Genomic DNA, 16,891 nt, shown 5'->3' with positions numbered 1-16,891 from the left:
AGTTTCAGAAGACTACCTGTATATAGTTGGGCTGAGAAGGTCTCACGTCTCTTGAATTGACTTGATAGCCTCGTGCAGCTTCTAAGCATTCTTATTGTCGTCGGGACGATGACCAGCTTCGACCCAACCTCACCAGCTGTAAAGCTCGACGATACTAGATCAACTTTACCCCTCTATCGTCACAGTGGTTGGACTACCTTCGCAAACATCTCTTTCGAATCAGAGGCCCTCAAAACTGGACTCAACCCCCGAACAAGACCAGACCTCATACCAGTGACATGGCCTGGGACACTAAACATGGGTAGGAGGCATGTCCGTCGAACTGTCTGAAGTTCTTCTCCACGATTTCCAACTCAGTGCAGTTACCATTGCATCTGTCGTCTTGCTAACCTGCTAGCCTCGACGACTCATCGAGTAAACAGAAAACCTGCGGTAGCTGCTTACATGTACATACTACTACACCACATCTGCAACTGTATCATCCATCGTAGCTTTGTACGAGTTCTGAGACCGAAAAGAGGCTACTGCCAAGCGCCAATGTCCTTTCCACCATGTATTTATTGTTCCTGCAGGTCAGGTCATTCGAGCCTGGTGAGATACTCGACAGGTTGCTTTGGCAGTCGATGTTTCAATGTGTGCAGTCAACAAAGCCCTGATGACGCACAGGTACTCATTTAAAAGGTTGGCGTTTTCTCCTACTTATCTGGAGCTGTGCACGCCTTGATGAAGATGTCAACGTGCAGCGTTGCTGAGGCCAGCCTTTGCACGACAGCTCATGCGGTACTTACACAACTCTGGTTGAATCACTATCCGTCTTCAAGCAATTATATATGTTGGTACTTCCGACGTCGCCCAAGCCCAGCTTATAAGACTATTTGCCACCTGCACATCATTTCTTTTAACTAGATAGAAATCTCAATACAACTGCTATGACTTGTATTTCCCTTTGTCCAAGAAGATATTGAAGACAAACTCAAACAATTAACACAAAGCTTCACAGTCTGGTAGATGTGCAGTTCATAAACCTGAATAGTCTGCATATGAGGAAATCGACGAGTTATGTTACAACGCTAGCAGACCTCATCACACTTTCCGCCGTATTCTCACTGCTTCCGGTCAATGATCCCTTTCCGCCCACTTCCTGTCAAAAACATTGAGCGATCTCTGAGCTATTCAATGTCAACTTCAGCTCCATTTCGCGCAACTGCCACTTGATAACCACTTACCAGTAGGGACTACGTCCAACGCTTTAATGGAAACGTGCGCAGGCTGATGCAGCATGTAAACAGCGGCCTGTGCAACATCGTCCGATACCAGTGGGCTATTGAAGCTTGAATTAGATGATCATTCTGTGACACAAGAAAAGGAGTCTTACTCGTATCCCTCGATGAACGAGTCGTATTTCTCCTTGTCGTGCCCAACACGCTGGGCGTGGAAGTTGGTGGTGACAACGCCAGGGCGTAGTGCCAAAACCTTGATGTTGGTCTCGACTAGCTCGTTGCGGATCGAATTTGTGAAGGCTTCTTGAAAAGCCTTGCTTGCGTGATACACGGCCTCTCCTGGGAATGGTGGAACTTCAAGACCAGTTACGGAAGTGATGTTCAGGATGGTTCCTTTGCCAGGCTTTTCCTTCATCATAGACCTATTCAGCACAGAGTGAGTTACAAACATCATGCCATTGACGTTGGTGTTGGCCATTGTCATGATGTCTTGGATCTTCAGCTCCGGGAAGGTTGCAGGTGCTCCGAGAGCGAGACCGGCCTAAGAAGAACTTCAGTGTCTGTTGCTGGACGGTCCATGAGGTCGTAAACTGTTCAGGATACAGCTTACGTTGTTAATCAGGATGTCAATATGGCCCATTGCATCAACCGCCGACGCAATGGCCTTGTCCACAGACTCGAAGTCGCCAACATCAGCGGCACGATAGATGATTTTCAGATTCCCATGAGTAAGTGAAAGTTTGTTGGCCAAGGTAGCTAGATTTCTCTGATCAGATGTTGCATTAGTATGTCAAATCTTCGCAACATGATGTTACTTAATCACGCACCTCGGATCTTGAGAGAAGCACCAAGTTTGCCCCCTGTGCTGCTAAAGAAGTCGCAATCGCTTCGCCAATACCCATAGAGGCTCCAGTCTGCGATTGGTCAGTCGATGGTGTTGCATCAATTATGCCGTAGACCGTGATGGCTTTCCAACTCACGATAAGAACATTCTTGCCTTCGAGGCCCATATTTGCAATTTCGTAAAGTTTATTGGCTGGGAGGTGTTTTCAAACAGTCCTGATGACACCGTCAAATGTAATCGCAGGTGTAGTCGTGTGTTCGATATTTGAAGTCGTCGCCCGGAGTAAAACAACCCCGCCCCTTGTCGAGGCACGATCAAAGCCCTGATGATGACAAATGTCTTTCCGCTACGTCACTAGGCGATAATTATTCTAGAACCTGAGCAACTCTGAACCCCACCCCTTCCATGTGAGAATTACAGGGCCGGCCCTTTGTCGGGAAAGGCGACTGTTTCCCGATTTCCCGGGACCCACAAGATTGAAGCCGGCCCGACCGGAATCGGAGGTCGGGTTCTCGTCAACGCTGAAGATTAATTCTTTGAAGGTTTCGTCAAACATTGCCATTATTTACTCCAAAATAATTCACAATGGCGGCGAGCTCAAAAGCAGCGGCGGCATATCGTGTGCATACAGTGAGTCCAGGACACCAATCCGAATGGGTCTCCTCAACTTGCCACATGATGATAGTCAGCATGATCAGAGCAAAAGAAACTAGGGTTGCTGCGTTATATTGAGAAGCATCGATCGAAAGTAAGCCATAATCAGCACAGGCGTCAGTCGCCGCTTCGTGTCGTTATTCCTTGATGCAGGTCGGATCAGCCGGGTGATGAGTTACTGCATTGCTTTCGGTCGTAGAGTGCACATCCATTTTTCCCGCTGTCCACTATTTTGTATCCACAGCATCATACTCACGTCAAGATAACGTGCCCTCTGGGCGTTTTTAAAAGACCGGTGTGCCAGTCTACAAATTGGTTTGAAGCGACGAGCACTACTTCACAACATCTAGATCCTCACAAGCACGATGAGTACGCCTAACACGAACGCATCACAGCCGGACGAACGACGCCCGCACGTCTCAATGGAGAAAGTTGATGCACACTCCCCGCCCGAGACCTGTCAACTTATGACCCAGTCCGGTGTTGCGAAGGCAAAGCTTCCTTGGGCAGATCTGATAATCAAGTCATTCTTTGGAGGTATCTTCATATCTCTTGGGTCGCTATTCAACCTCGTCGTAGCAGGTGGTGCTTCTGGTCTGCGCTCCTCGGATCCATCTTTAGCTACGTTGATAGCCGCATTCACCTTCCCCATCGGCTTTGTCTTGACTATCATGACCAATGTGGAGTTGGTCACGAGTAACATGGCGGTAATGACGTACACAACCCTGCAGAAAAGGACGAGTTGGTATGATCTTGCGAGAAATTGGATTGTTTCATACATTTTCAATTTGGCAGGGTGCTTGTTCTTTGCTGGCGTTCTGGCGTGGTGGAGCGATACTTTGGAATCCGATGCCCAGTCGACGTATGCTGTAACACAAGCCGAAGGCAGGGTTAATGTCAACTGGGGCTTCAACTTTACCAGAGGTATCGGATGCAACTGGCTTGTAGGATTGGCGGTTTACATGGCTACGAGCGGGAAAGACAATTTGTCCAAGATTGTTGGAATCTGGCTACCAATTTGGACCTTGTGAGCATATCAATCCCCTGCACCAGTTTTCATGATTGCATTGGACTGACAGTTCTCAGTGTTTGCCTCGGATACCAACACTCCATTGCAAATTTCTTTCTCGTCCCTATTGGAATGTTTTATGGTACTGAGGTTGGCGTGGGAAAATTCATCTACCAGTCCGTGATTCCTGTAACGCTTGGTAACATCGTTGGAGGTGCCGGCTTGGTTGGTGTTTTCTTATGGTTTTCGTATGGAAGAAATGACACATTAGCCACAAACACTGGGCAGCCACTGAGTGGCGAGAAAAGGATTAAAAACGGATCCGGGGCTCACGATATATCTCATAGATATCAGCATCATGACGCTGGGAGCGAGGAGACGGTCTCGGTGGGGGGGAGTAGTGATAGCGTGCGAGAGAGAAGAAGGGGTTCAGAAATGGTTTGACAGCAGACATCGGAACAAATTGCAAGCAATCAAAGATGGGACATCAAGGTTCACGTTCCCGAAGAGTACTCTACAGCTTTATTAAAATCGACAGCCATACTCTCAACCGTATTGGTCTTGTCGACTGTGCCGTTTCTAATGTTCCGGCAAATCGGCCTAAATCCGATCCAAGACTACGGCATTTCGGCGAGCCTCCGGACTTTTAACCAAGACTTCTACAACTGACCACCGGGAGCTATCTAATTCCATTGTTCCAAGTCATTTCACAGTCGACATGACCGGTCAATGGCCATGTAATTTGTCAGCTAGCGGTGATAAGAACGCGGCAGTCCCTTCGAAGGTTGACTACCTTAGTGAGAATGCCCGCAACTCTGTTCTCCGCAGACTCCTCCTCAGGCCAGGACGTAACCTGTTGCTAGGATATAACAACATGAAATTACCTTCATCATTGTTATGGATAAGATTTTCCGGAAAGGCAGCCTTGCAGTGATCACCGGGGGCGCCTCTGGGATAGGGCTTTCGCTTGCCCAAAGATGTCTTGCAGCAGGCATGTCTGTCATTGTCGGCGACAGGGACCAGATTGCCGTCGACAGCTTGAACAAAACATACGGTCATGCGATGAGAGCATTCAAGATGGATGTAGCGCAGCAAGAAGACTGGGCAACTTTGAGACGGACTATCGACAACGAATATTCAGGTATGCAGCACGTTTGTTTCCTGCCATTTTGCACCCATAAAAGGAAACTTCAGCTAAGACTTTTCAGGTCTTGTAGCACTACTTGCCTTGAATGCTGGGATCAAGCCTGAGTGCTCCTTTGATGACGTTTCCTCCTTTCAGACAACGTTCAACACAAATGTCTTTGGCGTCGTTGCAGGGATTAGCTCACTGCTACCATGTGTCAAAGCAAATGTTGCCAAAGGCAACCCCTCTTCTGTCGTAATCACCGGCTCAAAGCAGGGCATAACGAATCCACCTGGATATCCAGCCTACAATGCCTCCAAGGCAGCAACTAAGGTCATTGCAGAGCAGTTGCATTATGACTTGAGCAACATCCAGTGCCTTTCGGTACACCTTCTCATTCCAGGGTGGACGCATACCGGCATGAATGGCAGAGCTTCCCAGGATGAGACGCAGAAGCCAGACGGGGCCTGGTGGCCAGAGCAGGTCGTTGATTATTTGGAACAAAAGATGCTTGAACATCAATTTTGGGTGATTTGCCCCGATAATGAGGTGTCTGAGCCTATGGATCAGAAACGAATGACGTGGAGTGCTGGAGATGCCGTGGAGGGACGACCTCCACTCAGCAGATGGAGGGAAGAATACAAAGAAGACTTCGATGCCTTTGCCAGGTTGGATACATAGCAGCGTCTAGCGAATAATCAAGACGTTTGACGCATAAGCGTCATTGCTAGGGCCTTCTACCTAGGTGATGACATCCAATCAAGACCATCGTGGGCTAATGAAGGCCGACTTAAAATGCTAGGGCCCTAACCAAAGTCAAGGGATGCAGCCTCAGGCATAGGTTGGAGAAAGTTAGGATCAAGTATCTGGGACGACTTTCTTTCGAATTCCAGCACTATCAATGAGAGTTCAACAAGTACCTCACCCATTCCTGAACCTCTCCTCATCCCTTTTTCTCTCCATGTCAACTCCCGCCATAGCCTGTCGGCAACACCAACAGCCATGCCGCCGCTAATACTGACGATTCGACCGCCGAAGTCAGCAGAATGGAGCTTACCACAGCCTCGAAAGCTTGGATTTCTACACCTTCCCCGCGAAATTCGAAATCATATCTACGAACACGCCTTGGTTGACCCCGTGGCACGTTGGGACAAGAGGCACAGCATCGGTTGCAAGTTCAAGACATTCAACCCGGCCGAAGCCGAGCCCCCTCCATTCGTACTATCACAAATCACCTTGCACGCCAATCCATTCAGCATGCATCAGTACTACAGCTGTGGTTGCGGCAAACGAAGCGGTCACCATCTTTTGCAGTCCAGTCGTAGGATACATGAGGAAGCTTCCCCCATATTCTGGAGTCGCAACAGGTTCTGTTTCCTCGACCTTCGGGAGTTCATGCTCATTTCGCAGAACTTGGTAAGCTCGATCCAGCATGAGTACATTCGATACATCAGTATCATGCCCCCAGGGACGTCCGGCACTTCACTTCACATCGTCTACGACGGGGTACGAGTCAACAATTGGGGGTGGTGCTGGCCCCTATTTTGGAAGGAGATCTCTCTTTTCAAGAACCTCAGAGAACTGGAGGTTGAACCTGTGTCGGTGTCTGATGAAGGGTTCAGCGTCACTAGTGAATGGGTGGAGTTTATCATGTCGTCCATGCCGGAGCTCAAGGTCCAATTAGTCGACTTATACTCATTTTGCGAAGGCCTATATCTGTATACGCCGACCGTTTCTGAGAAGGACGACAAACTCCATCGCAGCACGATTTACGCTAAGATGTCTTATCCCTTGATTCCCGGCAGCAACTATCATCCAGAAACGGGCGAATGTTTAAATCTCGCTCTAAGCGAGTTGTACAGGCGCACTGCTCGGGACATGCTTGACAAGTACACCGACGTGGAGGAAGCTATCGCGCTTTGCTTCTTTGAGGCGGATCCGAGCGACCGAGATAATTGGGAGGATTATTGGAAGATCCGGGAAGGCTTCGACGAATTCCACGACCAGTTACGAGTGACACTTCGCGACGGCAGTGCTCTCGACTTCCAGTTCTACGGCTTACCATCCAGCAAAGAGACGGAATCGCATGCAAATCAACAGAAGAAGTCCCGTGACATCAAGCAAATTGCATTCAACGGCCTGACAGTTGCACAGAATGAAGCGAGAAAGAGAGCGCGAGAGCGAAGAAGAGAATACCTGGAGAATGCACAAGCCAGGCATATACCTGCATGGAAACAGCGCTACATTATGTCTGGTGCTGCTCAACGCGACCCCATTCCCTCTTTCCCCAACGTCGACCAGAAAAGGAGTGCAACGAGACGAAAACGCGTATCGGAGAAGAGGAATGCAGAAGCCAGAAAACGGGAGAGAAAGAGAGTTCAGCGCAGACAAGGATGAAAGATGGCATGCATATCTCGAAAACCACAGGGTCCAGAATCGTGTATGTTTCGGTGATTGTGCTTTCAGTTAATGAGGTATCAGATGATATGATTACGCACGCAATCCTTGGCATCTGCTAGAATGATGACGGGCATAATTGTGCAATAATATTAAGGTTCAGTATCTTTTCGATGAGTTTCATTATCACGCAAAACCATGGTCGAAACAATCCAGATTATTGGAACATTTCTCAACTAAACCTCGCTAATAGCTCATTACATGAGTTCCGCCGTTGATAGACCACATGTCACCTGTAACATACGCTGCGTCTGAGGATATCATGAAAGCCAACAGCGCAGCAACTTCTTCCACTTTTCCTAGCCTCTGTAAAGGGACCTTCTTCAATCCTTCTTGCATGGCTGGACTTGCGTCAATTGACTTTTGCAACGTCGGTGTCAAGATAGGCCCAAGAGCCACCGTATTTGACCGAACATTGTCTTTGCCGTAGGTCGTTGCAGTGTGACGTGTCAACGCATGTACTGCTGCTTTTGAGGCGGCAAATGCTACTCTGAGGGGCTCCGGGGTGCCCAAATAGTGACCACTCATCTACTTAGTATCAGTTACCAGGTCTTAAAGATTTGGTGCATCGAAAGGTGCAATAGGAGAAGAAATCTACACTGGAGATGTTTATGATTGTTCCACCTCCAGCCCCCTGGAGGTGAGGAAGAGCATATTTCGTCGTCAAGGCGAAGCCGATGGTGTTGACTTGGAATGTTCGATGCCAAATTGCAGCATCCATGTCATGCACCGCGCGGTCGTTACCCATTGTCTGAGGACTGAGATCTGCCCCAATGTTCAAAAGACTGTCAAGGCCACCCAGAAACTCGGTGCCTTTCTCAATCAAGTTCTTGATAGACTGCTCGTCGGCGAGGTCAAACTCGATGACTGCTGCACTGCCCCCGGAATTCGTAATTTCCTCTCCAACTTCTTTGGCTGCGCTGATGTTGATATCAGCCACCACAACCTTGGCACCACGCCCTGCAAGATGCTTAGCTGTACCGGCACCGACACCGGTGGCTGCGCCTGCGAGGATAACACGGAGTCCAGTGATGCTTGCCATGTTGCCTGAAATCGACCAAGAAGAATTGGAAACAAATGGTTGAGTGTATCTGGAATACGTGTCGTGGGTTTCGATTTCGCTTTCATAGGCTTTCACGTCAGTCCCCATAACGTCTTGTCAGGCTCAATTGCCTTGGCAAATTGAGAAACCGTCTTGCGGGCGATGCTAAAACCACCCAGACCCGCGAAACCGAGACCGAGAGCGGACCGTCGCAGCGGACGGGAAGATCAGCCGTAGCACTAATGTGACCGCCGGTCGCTAACTAGCAACTGGGTTCCCTGATTGGCTGACCTCACCGAACTGACAACGTTCAACATGCTTTTCAATGGCATGCCATAATTTTGCAATAGCCGTCGGTCAGGTTCCCATCTCCAGAACGAGGGATAGTTGGCGAAGGTAGGTTTCACCATCCGAACTCAATGCCTGGATTGTAGGTGTGCTGTCAGGCAGAGTGACAACTACAGTCTTATGGCCATTGGATCAACGGACCGATATAACCATCACTCATCTCATGCTGGCCGTAGGCTGTCTTCTAAACACTATCCACGCTTTGATACCAAAGGCAGGCCCTCATCTCAGCTCCAAACAACCTTCAATAACTATGGCAAATGAATCGAGCTTTGCTGCCGCAGGCGCAACAGCTCTACTGGAACGCCTCCGGACCGGGTCTTCTACGTCATTAGTTGCTACAGGTCTGGTGGTGCTCTTTGTCCTTCTTGTTGTTCTTGACAAGTTCATCTCCGCGCCGGTGGACCCTCGTGAGCCCCCGGTGATCAAGGGAAACCTGCCTGTTCTCGGCCATCTTGTTGGACTGCGTACCCAGTATCCCGCAGTCTATGAGAGAATCGCGTAAGTTCACGCAACTCGAACATCACCCAATGTTCTGACCGGTGATAGCATACATGCTGACTGAACCCTTTTTGCTTCGCATTGGCACAGCAAAAGCTCAAAACTGCCAATTTGTACCCTTCCACTTTTGAACAAGAAGATGTACGTTGTCAACACGGCGTCGCTTGTTCAAAGCTGTATGCGGAACAAGAACTTGGATTTCGGCGCCCGCATTGAGGAAATTGCGGCAGCCATGGGCGTCGACACGACCATCACAAGAAGGCTTGTGCGCGAAAACGCCGTGGAAGAGATTTCCCGAGTTACGATATCAGCACTTTCCGGGGACAACCTGCTGAGACTCAACTTGATGGCGTTGGAGTACATCGGGAGCCGCTTCAACGAGGTCAAGGCCGGGACACCTATCGAGATTGACGACTTTTACCATTGGACTCGTGACCTTATTGGCACGGCGACCACTCGGGCTTTGTACGGAGAGCACAGCCCATTCAATGATCCGAAATTAGTGGATTGTATCTGGTATGCGGCTGTTTCCTGAAAGTAATTGCTGTTCTGACTTGGCAATCTCAGGAAATATGAGACCGGCCTAGGAAAGCTTCAATACGGCTGGCTCACCAAGCTGATCGCGGGCAAAGCTTTGGATGCCCGAAGAACAATGGTCACCGCCTTGGCAAGTTATTACGTGCGGAAACTTGACCAAGGAGATACCGTTTCCGCTGTCATACGCGGCCGGGCAGCCTTTTGGCGCTCTTTCGGTCTTTCGGATGCCACTATTGGTGCCATGGACTCTCTGCCGGCTGCATCAACGGTCAACACTGCACCGTCCATGTTTTGGCTCCTAGTCAACGTCTTCTCCAATCCGAAGTACTTGACTCGCCTTCGCGAAGAGGTGGAGGGAGCGACTGCAATTACCATCACCAAGGATGGAGATCGTCGCGTGGCCAACGTGGACGTTACCGCACTAGGAAACTCGTGTCCTTACTTGGTTGCGTGTTACCGCGAGACCTTGCGGTTCGAGAATACTGTCACCGGAAGCCGGATGGTTATGTCCAAAGACACCACAATCACCGATCACGAGACCGGCCGGGAGTACCTACTGAAGGAGGGAGTGGAGGTTCAGTGGAGCGCGTCGGTCATGCATAAGAAACCCGTATGGGGAGATGACAGAGAAGTCTTCAACCCAGAGAGGTGGCTTAAGTCAACCCCTGACCTCACTAAAGGCTCCAAAGAGTCATTTGTTCCTTTTGGCGGTGGCAAGCATCTTTGCCCTGGCCGTAACTTTGCATTTGCCGAGCTCTTGGGCTGCCTCGCCGTCTTGGCGGTTGGATACGAGGTTGAAGGAGTTCAAGTTCCTGCCCATGCTATGCTGTTCGAGCACTCCGGACTGAGATCACCAATTTACGGGAACAAGTCTAAGAAGGCCGTGTTGAGAAGGAGACAGAGTTGGGAGGACGTAAGTTGGCAATATCTGTGATTAGGCCACGGCAAAATTGTCCCTTTTTCTGGATTTGAATCCACGAGTTTTGTCTACGGGTGCGGTTCTGTGCTTTGGAACACCAACCTTCGCGCACTGAAGTCCATGTCATCGGACTATGAATATTCAACAGTTAACACGTAACAAACAACCCATTTATTCTTCCATGGAAGCAGACGACTAGTCACGAAGATGAGAAATATGACGCTCTCAAGACGCTCATCATCGTACGTTGTGCGGTAATGATTGTGGAAGCTGTAGTGATCCTGGTTGAGGGTTCTCAGCATGTCTGAGAGTTGCTTATAATTGTTGCATACTATGTGTGGTCTCCACCAAGGCTTGTAGTTTCCAGGTCAGCAAACCATCTTCAATTTGCTCTTGAACATTGAACGAAGATGCAAACAACATTGAACCTTTGAATTGGGGTTTGGATCCGGGCAGAAGTGGTCGTTGATCGTATTCTTTCCTCTCATATCTTCTACTGTAGACAGTTCCTGAAGGTAACAGCAATTAAGGGCTCAATTGATGGCGCACATGTGGTTGAGGATGATTCGGCTCGTGCTGACTTTCATGTTCAGAGCGTCGAATCACGAAGCCTTTCTGAGGCGCAATCCCGTGAATTCCAAGGAGAAACTTCGTAGAACTCATAGTCCAGGGCAATGATTGCCACCAGCGGCTAAGTTTTCCGCGTCCACGACTCAATTGCATAGCATATTGAGTATGTTGCGACTAATCATGTGTGTTATGAACCACAACATTTCCAAACGCCGGAGGTCAAGTCCTCCCGGCTTAGAAACAATTCCAGACAAATGTCGTAGGCGCGGGGCAAAGTTGATAGTTTGTCATCTTCTGAAGAGTTCCTCCGGACTGCTGTTCAGACAGCTGTTGCCCTGAGACGGAGTTCTCGCGGCACTCCGGAACCGAAACCGAAAACGGGAAAGCCCTAGGGCGGGGTCGTGTGCCCGTCGGGAGCCTGCAAACTCCGCTCGTTTTACCTGTCTCAAGCCGGGCCAGCCCGCGTTTAATCCCCGCTTTTCTGCGGACTTTGAGTATGGCTTTGTAAAAGGGGGAAGCAATGATCTCATGTTGAACAGCAGTAACGAATGACGTTTGTGTGTTGCGACCGGGGACCCATATCGTGCCCCTCGATCTTCGGATCAATATTGAGGGGTGAGAGCTGCATAAGTAAACCACCAACGTGCATCAGATATCGAAATTGTAGATTGAATGAGCTCAGTAAACCTACGTCAAAAGGTTAGAACCAAGTCGAAAAGCCTGAGTCACCGCAGGATAGGAGAATCCAACCATGAAAGTCGCGATCGTCGGAGCAACTGGAGAAACGGGCAGCTCCATCGTGAATGGGCTGCTCGCGTCGTCGGAGCCGAAGTTTGTAAGTGAAATCACTGAAGTTTATCCATTTTCGAAGCCGATTTAGTGAGCTCACCCCTGTGGTAGGAACTTACAGCTCTCATCCGACCATCGTCGCTTCAAAAGCCCGAGGTACAGGCTTTGGAGAAGAGGGGCGTCAAGATAGCCGGCGTTGACCTGGGCGGCTCTGAGGATGAGATTGTCAAGCAGGTTACCGGATTCGACGTTGTCATCTCAGCCATCGTTGCGGACGCTCTTCTCGATCAGCTGCCCCTGGCCAATGCCTCGAAGAAGGCTGGAGTCAAGCGATTTGTCCCTTGCTTCTTCGGGACGGTGATGCCTGCCAGGGGAATGCTTTGGTTCCGTGACCAGGTAAAGGCCCTGAACTTGCCTGAACTTTCCGGTGGCAACAGTTGTTAATCTTCGAGACGCAGAAAGAGGATGTTCTCAATCATGTTCAGACACTCTACCTCCCTTATACCGTTATCGACGTTGGCTGGTGGTACCAAATCACCTTGCCGCGTCTGCCGTCCGGCCGTATCGATGCTGTAGCTACACCTTTCGATAACTGGATCGCAGGAGATGGCACCGCCAAGTCGGCCTTCACGGACCTCAGAGACATTGGCAAGTACGTGGCACGCATCATTGCGGACCCCGGCACCCTTAATCAGAGGGTTTTTGCGTACACGGAGCTGCTTACCCAGAACGAAATTTACGAATTGCTTGAGAGGGTTAGCGGGGAGAAAATTGAGAGGAAACACGTACGTTGCGACCCGCTGAAGCTTTGTTGCTGTAAAGACTTTGCCGCTAAAACAAAAACGCAGCTTTCGGGAGAGGACATTGAGGCCGCCATAAAGGAAGCAAAGAATGATGTCGCCAACCCTCACAAGCTCTCCATACTGCAATATCGGAAGTCGTGGGGTCTACGAGGAGACAACTCGCCGGATTATGCGAAATACCTGGGCTACCAGATTGGCAAGGAGCTTTACCCGGACTTGACAGGGAAGTCTCTCGAAGATTTCTGCAAAGAGGCTTTGGATGGAAAGATCGAGCCCATCTTCCAGAAGAAGAGACGCGAAGCCATCGAAGCTGCTCAGAAACAAGCCGATGGTGGAAAGGCTTGATTTAGATATTGGGATGTAAGCCTGACTATGGAACCTTGATTCGGACCGAACACCAAGACAACCGTAGTAGGATATCAATCAACTAGCCTCGGCTGAATCCATAAGTTGAAACAGGTTCTGGATCCGCAGTGCCCAGATTTGAGCCTTCTCCTCGTGGATCGTTCGTTGTCTAGATCTTATCATTTGCGAAACGGGATTCCACCTGTTTATCTACGAAGCCGACGGGATCCCGCCGTGGGGCTCGCAGTAAACACGACCACGAGGTCTGTTTTCCCTTCTTGATTGGCCCGATCATTCCAGGTACGTATGTGATGTCTTTTGAAGCCTACGTGTCTGCCTTCATTGTTATTTTCTTGAGCCAGTAAGTTGCTGACATTGTCGAAGGTCATCAACCGACTCACTCTGTTACAACTGCACTGGAAGCTCAACAGTAAAGAACTTGACCTGTGCTGTCCAGAAAGATATCGATGTTAGTATCGGCTGACCAATCACAAAGGCAGCAATAAGTAGCGAATACGCTTTGATACGCCGTTGTACGATGAAATTCCATTGAGCTTTTCATGACTAAAGCCAAGCTTCAAGAGTTGGCTGCGGGTCTTATCACCGAGCACCGAGCTCTTCCACCCTCGGCGACATCGGAGCTTAGCTGACTAGACTTGGTAGTATCGTATTACTGAGCCCCTGCGCACTCGGTGCAATGGTCCGCCCTTTGCCGCTCGGTTATGTTACCTTGGTGAAGATTATTTGCTGCCTCTTTCTTCTGCCAAATGTGTCTTAATTTATCTCAGAATCAGCTGTCAGTTCATTGAAGCTTCAGAGTCTCTGCTCTCAGCTCCTGCGACTGTCCTGTCAGCAAGACTTTGACCAAGAACCCCTGGATGCCCCCGGATTTGTAGCGAAACCGGGAGACTGGATGCGTGGGGACGGCCCTCGGGACAAGTTAAAGTTCAAGCCGGTGGGGTGTTCCTAAAGCTTAACGTAAACTTAGCTATGACCTGATGTTCAACGGTTCATACCAACATCAGATATCAGTAGATCAGATAACAACTGATAACGTGCAATAATCAGATGGATTTCTCACTGTGAGAAGGAGCAGAAGTTACTATTTTAGCACCGCATCGGGCCCGGATAAACAGCCGATTTGCTCTTCTTCAGTAACAAGTTCTTCAAGTCACGGCCTTTGGAATCATCCCCGCTTATGACTCGAGCCTCGCCCGGCCTCATTTGTCACAAAGGCCTTGTCCATGCCACTCAGTGGAGCTCGCTTGCGTCGAACCTGCCAAAAGGAGGGATGGAGAGAAGCTCGCTAACACCTTCGGTGTAGTTAGAGGTAACGTTCCTCCGGCGTGATTGGTTCTGCTGCTTCGTCAAGGTGGCATTTGTCACCAGAAGTCAGCTACTACACGAGCTCTGGCCTCCACGAAGGGTCGGATCTACGCTTTTGGGAAATGCGCCATTAGCCAGGGATTGACAGGCATGAACCCCACAAGATGAGATGGAAATTTTTTATCAGATTGAGAGATAATCTGTTGGGGAGGAATCGGGATCTCCTGTTGTGTGATATACCTTTTCCTCCCGGGTCTGTTAGGACGGAGAGCATTCTTGCCCATTCCAAGTAACCGTTGGTAGAAGGCAATTGCGACAATGTCGGCCGAAAAGAGCTCTGTTGGAGAGAAAGTCCGAGGTAATGACACACGAGTCAAGATGTCCGGGTTTGTTGGTCAAGTTTGCTAATATGAGAACAACAGTTTTCTTCCTCGGTGACGAGGCGAAAAGTAAGGAGGAGAGAAGACTTGTTCAGAAGATCGGTAAGCAACATCGGGATACTCTTCAGAGGGTTGAAACTAACGGTAGCATCAGACTTCTTCATCCTGGTAACAGCATCCGTTAAGCTATATGAGACGCGCCCAACTGATGTCTTCGGCAGACTTACTGTTGTTTGAGTTACTTCTTCAACTTCCTCGGTAGGTGATGCATCTTCTTAAGATCAATGGGTTTTAGGAACTAATATGTTTCATGGCAGACCGTGCTGCTTTCGCCAATGCATACGTAAGCGTTCACCCATTTCATGCACCACATCATGATCCTGACGGTTGGTGTTTAGGTTGCCGGCCTTCGAGAGGCCCTTAACATGAAGGGCCATGACTACAACACAGTTCTTTCAGTAACGACGGCTGGGTATATCCATCATGTTCACCTCCAGCCACTTATCACCCAGTTCTAACCTTACGTGCAGCATGGCTATTGGTCAGATTCCTCACGGTTTGATCATCCAGAAGATTGCTCCGCGCATCTGGCTTCCTTCAATGGTCGTTGTTTGGGCGGCTTTGACAGTATATTCACGCCCATGAAGTCATTGGATTCCTTACCAGGTTGCAAGCTCACACTTATGATAGATGGTCAGCGCGGCCTGCAAGACCGTGACTCAACTTTGCGTTGTCCGCTTCTTCCTCGGCCTCGCAGAAGCTTCAACCTACGCCGGAACCATCTACATCATCGGATCATGGTACAAGCCGAAGGAAATCTCCAAGAGAACCGCGATCTTCACGGCGTCTGGTCAGGTCGGCACCATGTTTGCCGGTGTCATGATGGCAGCTATCTATAAGGGCATGGCGGGGCTCGGTGGCCTCGGAGGCTGGCAATGGGTGTTCCTCATTGGTTTGTTCCTCGCGCCTGATGTTCATGAGAAGCAACTGACCGGTCATTAGACGGCATCATCACCCTCCCCATCGCCTTCTTCGGCTTCTTCTACTTCCCCGATATCCCAGAGAACACAAAGGTCAACTACCTCAGCGAGTCCGAGAAGAAGATGGCTGTTGCTCGCCTGCCGCCCATCAAGGAAGGCGGACACAGCATCAGCCCGTTCTCGCTCATGAAGCGTCTCTTCCTTTCCCCCGCTTTGTACGTACATCTATCCTTCCATCATTTCACATCCCACTAACTAGTATCTCAGCTGGATTCTCGTCTTCTGGTCCCCAGTCTGCGCCACACTCGAAGCCTACGCCGTCCAGAACAACTTCCTTATCTGGCTCAAGTACCAATCCAGCCACTTCACCCAGAGCCAGATCAACACCTACCCCCTCGGCGTGCAAGCCGTCGGCATCGTCTCGAACATGCTGGCAGCCTGGCAAATGGACGCCACCGGCACCCGCGTCCCCATGGCCGTCCTCGCGGTCCTCCTGCAGCTCATCTGCGCCATCATGCTGCTGGTCCCCACGCTCCCCTTCGCCGGAACCTTCTTCGCATTCTACCTTTCCGGAACCGCGTACATGGTCAACCCGCTCATCTTCGGCTGGGCTAGTATCATTCTCCAGCGCACCGGCGACGATGCCGTGCGTAGTGTTACCGTCTACTGCATGAACGTCCTTTCGTTGACCTTGTATACCTTCTGGGGTATCGTGTTCTACGCGGCTGACGAGGCTCCTTACTGGAAGAAGGGAGGTATTGTCATGATTGTGTGCTGCTTTGTCATGCTGGGATACATGTGGGTTGTGTGGAAGGTAAGTCTTGATGAGATCCCCTCAACTGTTTGGAAACGTCGATGCTAATGTCTTGAAGCTGGACAAAACCACTCTCGAGAAGTACGAGCAGCCCTCTGCGCAGGACTCCGAGGCTTCGCCCGCAGTCTGTGAGAAGGCTTCTGGAATTGAGAAGACGGACAGCGTGGACGAGAAGAGGGCCACCTCCGAGAAGACCGTCTCCATCTAAATATGCGAACAGCAAGCAC

General features: G+C 49.9%; 6 protein-coding genes across 6 annotated transcripts; 4 read left to right on the top strand and 2 right to left on the bottom strand.

Moving 5' to 3' along the window:
• Positions 1–1,116: 1,116 nt before the first annotated feature.
• Positions 1,117–2,230, bottom strand: CkaCkLH20_11309 (short chain dehydrogenase reductase family; the record flags this gene model as incomplete). The annotated part of the gene is made up of 6 exons (XM_038894023.1): positions 1,117–1,169; positions 1,227–1,321; positions 1,376–1,761; positions 1,831–1,986; positions 2,048–2,134; positions 2,201–2,230. The coding sequence occupies 6 exons, from the start codon at positions 2,228–2,230 to the stop codon at positions 1,117–1,119; spliced, it is 807 nt and encodes a 268-aa protein (XP_038740601.1).
• A 910-nt stretch (positions 2,231–3,140) lies between these two features.
• On the top strand, positions 3,141–5,534 carry CkaCkLH20_11308 (formate nitrite; the record flags this gene model as incomplete). Its single annotated transcript, XM_038894022.1, has 5 exons — positions 3,141–3,459; positions 3,514–3,745; positions 3,805–3,926; positions 4,716–4,868; positions 4,936–5,534. The coding sequence occupies 5 exons, from the start codon at positions 3,141–3,143 to the stop codon at positions 5,532–5,534; spliced, it is 1,425 nt and encodes a 474-aa protein (XP_038740600.1).
• Positions 5,535–5,855: 321 nt separating this feature from the next.
• Positions 5,856–7,250, top strand: CkaCkLH20_11307 (uncharacterized protein; the record flags this gene model as incomplete). The annotated part of the gene is made up of 1 exon (XM_038894021.1): positions 5,856–7,250. The coding sequence occupies one exon, from the start codon at positions 5,856–5,858 to the stop codon at positions 7,248–7,250; it is 1,395 nt and encodes a 464-aa protein (XP_038740599.1).
• A 598-nt stretch (positions 7,251–7,848) lies between these two features.
• Positions 7,849–8,352, bottom strand: CkaCkLH20_11306 (uncharacterized protein; the record flags this gene model as incomplete). The annotated part of the gene is made up of 1 exon (XM_038894020.1): positions 7,849–8,352. The coding sequence occupies one exon, from the start codon at positions 8,350–8,352 to the stop codon at positions 7,849–7,851; it is 504 nt and encodes a 167-aa protein (XP_038740598.1).
• Positions 8,353–9,340: 988 nt separating this feature from the next.
• Positions 9,341–13,164, top strand: CkaCkLH20_11305 (prostacyclin synthase; the record flags this gene model as incomplete). Its single annotated transcript, XM_038894019.1, has 6 exons — positions 9,341–9,717; positions 9,769–10,651; positions 11,967–12,062; positions 12,128–12,412; positions 12,475–12,801; positions 12,865–13,164. The coding sequence occupies 6 exons, from the start codon at positions 9,341–9,343 to the stop codon at positions 13,162–13,164; spliced, it is 2,268 nt and encodes a 755-aa protein (XP_038740597.1).
• A 1,644-nt stretch (positions 13,165–14,808) lies between these two features.
• On the top strand, positions 14,809–16,872 carry CkaCkLH20_11304 (major facilitator superfamily transporter; the record flags this gene model as incomplete). Its single annotated transcript, XM_038894018.1, has 11 exons — positions 14,809–14,848; positions 14,913–14,972; positions 15,025–15,038; positions 15,092–15,128; positions 15,188–15,213; positions 15,269–15,342; positions 15,401–15,497; positions 15,561–15,822; positions 15,873–16,065; positions 16,118–16,664; positions 16,723–16,872. The coding sequence occupies 11 exons, from the start codon at positions 14,809–14,811 to the stop codon at positions 16,870–16,872; spliced, it is 1,500 nt and encodes a 499-aa protein (XP_038740596.1).
• Between the last annotated feature and the right edge of the window lie 19 nt (positions 16,873–16,891).

The sequence above is a fragment of the Colletotrichum karsti genome (assembly GCF_011947395.1).
Source record: "Colletotrichum karsti strain CkLH20 chromosome Unknown Scaffold47, whole genome shotgun sequence".
Lineage (NCBI taxonomy): Eukaryota > Fungi > Ascomycota > Sordariomycetes > Glomerellales > Glomerellaceae > Colletotrichum > Colletotrichum karsti.
Note: the sequence above shows the minus strand (reverse complement) of the source record. Positions and strands in the feature narration are given on the sequence as shown.